The sequence below is a fragment of the Crocodylus porosus genome, unplaced genomic scaffold (genome assembly GCF_001723895.1).
Source record: "Crocodylus porosus isolate Cpor-Errol unplaced genomic scaffold, CroPor_comp1, whole genome shotgun sequence".
NCBI lineage: Eukaryota > Metazoa > Chordata > Crocodylia > Crocodylidae > Crocodylus > Crocodylus porosus.
In genome coordinates, this window is record NW_017728949.1 from 39764400 (window position 1) to 39773617 (window position 9218).

Consider the following 9218-nt stretch of genomic DNA (forward strand, 5'->3'; position numbering starts at 1 on the left):
GCGGGGCAAGGGCAGGGGCACGGCAGAGCGAGGCCCATGCCCACGCCCCGCTCCCTTCCGGAGCTCGCCCCGCTTCGCCCCGCTCATCCGCGCCCCGGGGGCCGAGCCGCGCGCGCTTGCTGCCCGGGCTAGGGAGGTCCGGCGCAAGCACTCGGGGCTGTATGGCGGGCGCGGGAGTGTCCCCGGGAGCTGTGCAGTCCCCCGGCCCTGCGCCGCTCCGCCTCGGCGCCGGCCCCAGAGCGGGGAACCGGGAGAGACCTGCCCAAGCCGGCGGGTCTCGGCCCCTGACCCCGGCACGGCACAGCCGCGGACTTCTGGAGCTGGCCTTTACGGCACCGCCAGAGCAGACCCGTTGCCTGCCGCACTTGCGCTGGTTCCCCGCATCCCGGGTGCGGCCGAGCTCCGCGCTTCAGGGTCTAGCAGTGAACCCTTCGGGGTGCGTTTGGGGGTGTAAAATCCCGGCCTTGCCGTGCTGTCCTGCCCGGCCCACAGGGCACCGTGGACGGGAGGAACAACGATCATGGTTGGGGCCATGGACAGGCGCCGCAAATCCCGCACGGTGTCCGCGGGCTGCGACCTGTTGCTGTTGTCTAGGCGGGGCGCTTCTGCGCGGATCAGCCCTGAGCGGTGCCCGAGGCTGGTTTCTGTGCGACCGGTACCCTTGTGGGTAGTGACGTGTTGGAAGAGAGTCTCTTATCGCTTCCTACCTGCGGGAACAAAACCGTCTTCTAGGAGGCAGCTGTAACTGGCAGCTCTGCCCCTTGTTAGAAGAGCAGGATATTTTCTCCAGATTCCGCCTTTTGGAGAGAGACTTGCCATCCCTTTGGCAGACAGTCAGTGGACATCCTCTTTATCTGTCTTACATTTTCCATGTAGCAATACGACGGCCATCAGCATAACCAACGAGCTAGTTTTCAAGCGCGGCGGGCAGGAAACTGACCGAGTTTTTCCAAAGAAGAGTCGCGTATTCTGGTTTCTGAAATTATCTAATTTCCTCGAAAACATGTGGACAGATCCAGCAGAGATAGTGTTAAAATCCCTCTCCTCGTAAAACCTGTTGGCGTTAGTCACTAGTGTCTTACTGTCTCCCCTTCACTTCCTCGTTTCATCCCCAGCAAACACACGCATGTCCCGTCCTCCTCATCTCATGTCCCGTCCTCCTCATCTCTATTTACGTCTTTTCCTCACTGCCCTGTGATCGTATTTGGGTAACACTCTCCTGTCCTTTGCAATATTTTAACTCGATTTCTTTCTTTCGATTGCTTTCTAAAATCATTGCTGAGTCTAATCATTTACTGTTGTGTGCTGCAGGGGGGAAAACCGTATCACATTTTCGTTCCCTCAGATTTCGTTCAGTCATACAGAAGTAGGACAAGAATAAATCATTGGGATTTCAAAAGAACTTTCTCCCAACCCGCCCCCTTTCCTTGTTTAATATTAACTTGTATGCTGTTTTAATTTGTAAGTGGAAGGACAGGACATTTGAAACAGCAATAGCAGTAGAGAAAACTGAAGTGTAGTGGAAGAATATCTGTCAAAATACATTTTCGAAATCAGTCTCACGTCTGCTCAAAGCTTCATACAGCCATGTAACGTTTTTTGAAAATAAAACTATATTTTGAATAATGAAATATTTCACCCTGTGCTTCTATCTAATCGCCTGTACTAGACTTTTACAAACTTTTAAACACACCTGAGTGTTTAACGCAGATTTTTTGAGGTCATAAACTAGTAGTAAAGGTTTCATTACTCGAAAGCAGTGGTAACAGTTATAACTCATCCTGAGCTTGCGTGCAAGTTCGCTGCTGTGCACTAACATAAAATATTCCGTTTAAATTGAAGTAACTTTTTCACAAGATAAAATTGATAATTTGAGCCGAGCGGTATACTGCGCATTTGTAAAGCTGGTCACAAAAAGACACAATGGATGTGCCCAGCGCTGTCCTTGAATGGGACTTGTGTTGTGTATTTACCTTGGTAGGTAATTAATTACTTTAAAAGCACGACTAATTAGAGGATATGTTGGGTGCCGGTTTGCATAATGATTCTAGTCTTCTCTACCTCCCATTAAAAATGTAGAATCAGTATATGTAGGGAAGTAGATACATGTATAGGTATTTATACTCTAATTATGTCATTACATGGTGGAGAAGAGAAGAATACGGGCTCACAGAGAGCACTGATGTTTCCAGTAAAACTCCAGGCAGCTCCTGTACACAGCAGCAAGTCTTCAACAACAATATCAAATGGCTTCCAGTTTAGTGGAGTTGGAGGTGTAAGCCGGAGAGCCATTCTCTCACGCCGAGCCTCTCAGCCCTGCCCTGTTTCAGCACACGGTGCGGTACCGCGGGTCTGTCACTAGATGGCCCCACAAGTTTTCCAGTCTGGGCTTAGCAGGCAGATTAAAGTCGGGATGAACTGTATTGTTGCCTTGTATAATAGAAATAGACTTTCCAGGTTTCATGGTGGAAACCACGCAGTTGAAAAGTCTCTCTCTCTTGCTAACTATAGAGGAAAGAGAGTGACACAGAAAACGAATTATCACGCCAGTCCCAACTTTCAGGTACAGCTGCTTCAGGGTGATCATCAACAAAGCTTTTAAAAAAAAATCTGTTGTAAGGATCAGGCTTTCTATGATCCCATGTAGAGCAGGAAGTACCTAAAGAAAATAAAGGCTGGAATGGCAACTGGTAAGTAGTCAAATCAAGGGCAAAGTGAAAGTGTATAGTAATAACATTGAAACAGGACTCGTGGTAGAGGTGATATCTTTTATTAGACCAACTAGATTTTTGGAAAAAAAAACTTTAATTGCAGGCTTTCGGGCACAAACACCCTATTCGAGACATAGGAGAAAAGATTTTAAAAGTTATCCTGGGTAGAAATGAAAGTTCATATTTCCTAGTGACAACATTAGCTCCCATGGGGCGTTTCACCCAGACCTGGTGCTGTTCTACTTTCCGTTACGATTTTTTAAAGAATAGTTAGATAAAACTAATGAATCTCTCACTGCTTAAGCCGGGTAAGACACCTAACGAAGTCAAAAGCAATGCAGAAGAGGAGTTAGCCTGCTGGAGGCAAATGAGACTGAAACAGCAGGAGAAGTTGTGCGAGTTCCCACCGAGGGAGCGCATCGAGGCGCTGTTGTTACCTGCAGTAGCAATAACACTTTGCAGCTCGTCGCTGAGCCCCGCAGCTGAGGAGGAAACAAATGTTTACTCAGGATTCCCAAGAACACTTGGTTGGACTAATGAAAGGCTGCTGGAAATGTTGGTCGATTTAATAAGTATCACGTCAATTAAGTCGGGTAATTTTTTTTTCCAGTTCAGGATTAATAAGCCTGGTTGAAATATTTTTGGTGCCGTAAGTAATAACTTACAAGATAAAATATGGGCTTTTTGGCTATAGGCCTACGCAGCTATTTAAACTTCCAGTGACTGAGCAAACAGCTCAGTCTAGCAAAAACTCACATAGTTTCCCCGGTCTCTGTGACTTCCTTTACATTTGCTCACTAGTACAAACCTTGAAATGTAGGCTGAAAGTTTTTAGACTGCACTGTTGTTTTTCTTAAAGGAAAATAAAAAGAACTAAAAACACTTATACAGTTAACGAACCTAGTTTTCGAGGAATATAAATATCCGATAACTCGTTTGTAGGTGGGCGCATATTTCTGAGCGGAATGATTAACTGCTTTGTGTACAACTTTTTTGTTACTTAATATCTACTTAGTAGAAGATTATTACCGTCTTTTATGGCATGTCATTTCCTCTGCACATGAATGTAGCAACATTCTCAAATATGTTCTACATAAAATGAAATATCAGCACTAGTTGAAAGGTGCAAAATATAAAATAACTCTAATAAAGGTAATTCAGAGTGCAGCTTGTGTCTGGCATTTCCCCCCCGCGCTGGGGAGGTGCCTCGCAGCCCATTTCATCCGTCAGAGAAAACGTTTTATTCTTACTTTTTTATTATTTTAATTTGCTTTTCAGGTGGTGCAGTAGCATTGCTGGAAGACCAGCCTGCTTGGGATTCGGCTGGGAGCGGGCTGGAGATTTGGGCTCGAGCTGCGGTTCCCAAGGAAGAAGTGGGGTGGAGATACTAACCCAGTTAAAATATTTAGGAAAACAGATGGGGGCGCCAAACGACAGCAATAAAGCCGACCACAGATTTCCGCTTCTCCTCCTCCCGCAGGGGACTCGGAGCTCCGGCTGGGCGAAGCCGCGCTCAGCTCTACATTAAGGAGGCGGGGGGGGGCGGGGGGTCGTACCCATCAGTAACTCTTCCAGCGTGCAAAACATCGCGTGTGTCTAAGGAGGACCGGTCCCTTCTCTCCGGGACGGTTGGGACAGCCCGGGTCAGCCCTGTAACACGGATCAGGCGAGGGCCGTGAATTCAGATTCCGCTGTGTTTACAGTCACTTCCAGACAGAGCCCAAGCCCGGAGCGAGGGGCTCTGCTCCTCCAGGTGCTGCATCTCCCATGCAGGGAGCTGCTGTCTCCCTAGCGCCATGTTAACAGCCCAGACCAGGGAGACCAGGGAAGAGATTTATTTATTTTCAATAATAATAATAATAATAATAAAAAAATCGAAGTAGGTGGCGGTGCTGTCTCCCAGCACAGGAGAAGATACCGCTTTCTCATCGCCTCTCTTTGGGGTAAGAAAGGCAGATCTGTTACTGTCTTTTACAATTCTTTATGGGGAAAAGCTCATTTCAGAAAGTGCCTGTGTGCTGTGCTGGCCGTAGGCAGGCTTTGCCCTCCCAGTTGCTCCTGGTAGAACCTGTGCGCGCCCGGTCCGTGCTACACCCGCTGAGAGAGGCTGCTGGGCTAGGGGGAAGTTGCTGTTTACTTTCCTCTGGTTTGGGCTGCAGCACACAGGACACCACCACACAGCAGCTAAATTCACATTTCAAAGGGCGGAAAAAACCCGCATGAGTCGAGCGGTGGATTTTATAAACCGCGCGCCTAGAACGTTTCCTAAAAATTTCGCGGACTGTTTAGGGACTTTAACACGTTATTTAAAAAAAATCTGACGACTATCCCATTTTCGAGGTATGAATCATGCGCGAAAGCATAAGAACTTGTGTGTGACTTCCCCATGAGAAGGAACAGGCTGTCTTTGAAAAAAAAAATCCGATTTAATCCCAGGGAGCATTGGAGTATTGCTGTCGCCGATCAAACTCAGACACTCCGGGTCTAAAACTATATTATGTGGGTGAAAAAAACCCTCGCGGAGACGCAAGGTTGGGCAGCTATTGAAGAGAACTCCAGAGATGCTAACGACAAAGGATTTATCTTCGTTTAAATGGTTGCCATCAGCGTCATTATTACTTGCAAAGTTATCACTGAGGGGAGACTTTCCAATAGTCACGTCTCCTAAACTCGGTAGCCCGTGTCCCTTCCAGCAAGAGAGAGACATTTTACTCCAGATCACCCCGGAAAACAACGGACAGATGAGCTAATTGAGCCACAGGTAACTTTGGGGCAAGGCTGCTAATGTAACACTAGCGTACCTCCGCGAATAGCCCAAGCCTTGACAGAATAAACGCGAGTCATTTTATTTTATTTTATTTTATTTTTTAATTTTTTTTTAAGCGTGTCGATCTTCGCGGGCAGAGGGGCTGGGAGGGGGATGGATACAAAAGAGAAACCTGTCTAGAGAATGAGATGGCAGTGCTGCAATATGATGCTTTAAATCATACGTGCATTTAACGCTGTGTGGCGATTTGTATTTTTTTTTCATTAAAGTATACAACAGAGAACATGTCCCCCAGAGGGGGGAAATCATAGTCTGGTTTCCTCGATAAGTAGAATTACAGCAAGTAAAAAGGAGATCGGGTTTAAGGATGCAACGAGGAAAATAGACTAGAAAAGAGGGATTACAATAAATAACACCATTTCCAGGCAGCTGTCGTAGATGCACGTAAAGCGGTATGGACCGGCAGCATCAGTCTGGAAAAGTCCCAGTGTGCGGTTCGTGTGCATGGGGGTGTGTGCGAGCATCATCCTTAAATAAAAGTGCTAATGCCTTCTCGGCTGGGAAGGAAAAGTAAATAAAATCGAGCGCGGGGTGTGCTCGGTCCGCAGGTCCCTCTGCCAAGATTTTCTCTCGTTGCGATCTAAAATCCGCTTCCGAAATAATAAAAAGAAGCATTATCTATTATTTAACATGTAGCTCTGTCCGAGGACAAATGAGAAAGAAGCTGCATCATTAGGACCTAAAAGGCAACAAAACAAAAATCAGAGCATAATGATGCACCTAAATGAAGGGGGAAATGTTGCACAGCTCATTTTATTAATCAGACTGTCAATTTCACCCCAGAGGCCAAACCCCAGAGCAATTCAAGCAAGATCTGATCAAGCTAAGGACAAGAGCGTTACTCTTCACTTCTTGTCTTTCTTTCTTTCTACCTGGATATATTTGTCTGCTCAGAAGCCGCCTTCATTATCCACTGACAGGAGCTTGTATTTATTTGCTTATAAACCTGTTACAATAAATGATTATTCGAACAGCGTCATTCCTACCTTAATGACGAGCACTACTTTTTGATGAATGACATTTCGGGCTAGAAAGGATGTATAGGTCATTTTGACCAGTCATTCCCTCGCTTTGGCATCCCACAATTTTTACGCCTCCCTCAAAAAGAGATAATAATATTTAGAGACACTTGCCGGGCTGAATGTGAATTAGCCCCTGCTGCAGCTGATCATTAGTACAGGACCAACCCTGCAACTTTGACATTTTTTATAAAGCTGAGATGATGGAAAGAATAAGAAAAGAGATGATTCTGATGGAAAGAGGGCTGCACAGTCCTACAGCTGGCAAAAGGCTCGCGAATTTGTCAGACTCAGCTGGAAATGCGGTGCTGGAGGCCCTTGAAAATTCTCAACACAGTGGTCGCCTCAGCCCTAGACTAACTTCCGCCTCTCTGCATAGCACTATAGGGGACATCCCTGCCAAAGGCAAATTTGAAATAGACACTTTATTCAATCTTCAGCATCAGAACACAGAGAGCAGCGTCTCCTCCGAAATCCCTTCGTCTGAGAGCAGGAAGAAAATTAGCCATTATTCAGAAGTTGCTCAAGAGGCAGATATGAACAGTGATGTGGAGGTGGGCTGTTCAGCTCTCCGCTCCCCAACCAGCCTGAGTTCCTCCCAGCTGAAGGAAAACAATAACAAAGGTAACTGCTCGTTTGTCCTCGCCGTCTAAAGCGTACAGTTTTATTTGGGGAAAACTTGTGGGCCTCTGGAAATAGCTCTCTGAATTCAGTACGGCCCGTGCTAAAGCTGGGAACTGTTGTTATTGCTGCCTTCTCACGATAGACAAGATGCACTAAACAGTCTTCATAGACCAAAGTGTCTGTGTGAGTATACACGTATCTGTATACACACACACACACACACATCTGTATATTCCCACACACGTATATTCAGGGAAATCTCTTGCTCCTCTCGTTCTCTAACGCCGATCTCTATTTCTCCCTCTGTACACATATACGTATGTGGAATAAATTAGGTTTTGAGATCCGTAGGAACTAGGCATCGGTGTGTTTGCGTGCGTGGTTGTCTTTCTCTGTGCGTGTAAAATGTGTCGTTGTGTATTCACACCAATAATAATTGGGCATTGTTCACCCTTCTTCTGTTGTAATACAGAATATTAAACGCCCTCGTATCGTGACAACTTTAAAAGAAATGTTGGCGAATTATTCTGATTGGGAAGTGTGGTAATGGAAAGATCAGTGCTTTCTTAGGTGCCATGGTATGTGCATTTTTTGTCAAACGTGTCAAGGAAGAAAAGTCGCCCACAAAGCATTGCCGGGCAGATCTTTGTGCAAGGTCGTTTTTATTGTGCCTATATCAAACGAAAATAAGCAAGCTCACGGGGCTGCAGAAGCTGATTCCCAGTTTCTAATTATAATCAGATCATCGCGGCGTGAGAGCCGTACCACAGCTCTGAAACCGTGCCCTGCATCTGTGCCCTCGGTTGGCTAATTTGCTTCAGAGACCAGAATTCTATAATTACTTTTAAAAAAGCCTAATTTACTTAGAATAATTTGGTTATGAAGCGATTCAAAAACTTTATTGATTCTATTAACAGCAGCAATTTGTAACGGTGACAGCTAGCATTAATTATCAGTGTTCAGAACCAGGCTGTGAAGCTCACCTCCTGCTTCAGTTAATGCGCGCAAACGCCTCGCCAGGAACAAATCTTTATTTCACTTTGTTTGCTTGCTTGTTTGTTTCTTGCCCAGGCTATTCAGAGAGCAGCTCGGCTCCTAGTACCACCACCGCCTCCTCCTCCTCCTCCTCCTCCTCCGGCTCCAGCATAACCAACCTGCACAGCAGCAACGCCCTGGGCAGCTCGGGCTCGGGGGCCGACCAGGTGAGGAGGTACCGCACCGCCTTCACGCGGGAGCAGATCGCGCGGCTGGAGAAGGAGTTCTACCGGGAGAACTATGTGTCTCGGCCCCGGCGCTGCGAGCTGGCGGCCGCGCTCAACCTCCCCGAGACCACCATCAAGGTATGTCCGCGAGATGGGCACGCAGGGGGGGTGCTGTTGTGCTGCGTGGGAGCTGCAAAGCGGCCCGGTGTCCGAGCTCCGTCCTGCTGCCTGGGAGCGGACACCCCCCTCTGTGCGGGGAGGGGACGGAGCGAAACCCCGCGCCAGCCTCATCCCGGGGCGGCCACCCCGGCAGCCTGGCTCATCATCAGCGGCCCGGCCGCGGCTTGGCCGGCGGCATCTCTCGGGCGGGGGGAGGCAAAGACCCGCGGGGACTGAAGCGGAGAGCCCCCGCGCCGGGCCGGGAGCCGGGGGGTGCGGGCGGGCCGGAGCTGAGCCCGTGTGCTCGTGTCCCGCCAGGTGTGGTTCCAGAACCGGCGCATGAAGGACAAGCGGCAGCGCCTGGCCATGTCGTGGCCGCACCCGGCCGACCCCAGCTTCTACACCTACATGATGACCCACGCGGCGGCCACGGGCAGCCTGCCCTACCCCTTCCACTCGCACGTGCCGCTGCACTACTACCCGCACGTGGGCGTCACGGCGGCGGCGGCTGCGGCGGCGGCCTCGGGGGCGGCGGCGCCCTTCGCCACGTCCATGCGGCCGCTCGACACGTTCCGCGCGCTGTCGCACCCCTACTCGCGGCCCGAGCTGCTCTGCAGCTTCCGCCACCCCGGCCTCTACCAGGCGCCCGCCGCCGCCGCGGCTGCCGCCGCCGGCC

General features: G+C 48.8%; 1 protein-coding gene across 1 annotated transcript in view; it reads left to right on the forward strand.

Moving 5' to 3' along the window:
* Nucleotides 1-6757: 6757 nt before the first annotated feature.
* The window catches only part of EVX2 (even-skipped homeobox 2), a 4965-nt gene continuing 2504 nt past the window's right edge, over nt 6758-9218 (forward strand). The window contains exons 1-3 of the mRNA XM_019553533.1: nt 6758-7181; nt 8253-8521; nt 8861-9215. Coding sequence (XP_019409078.1) covers nt 6758-7181; nt 8253-8521; nt 8861-9215 — 1048 coding nt within the window. The remainder of the gene's footprint in view (nt 7182-8252; nt 8522-8860; nt 9216-9218) is intronic.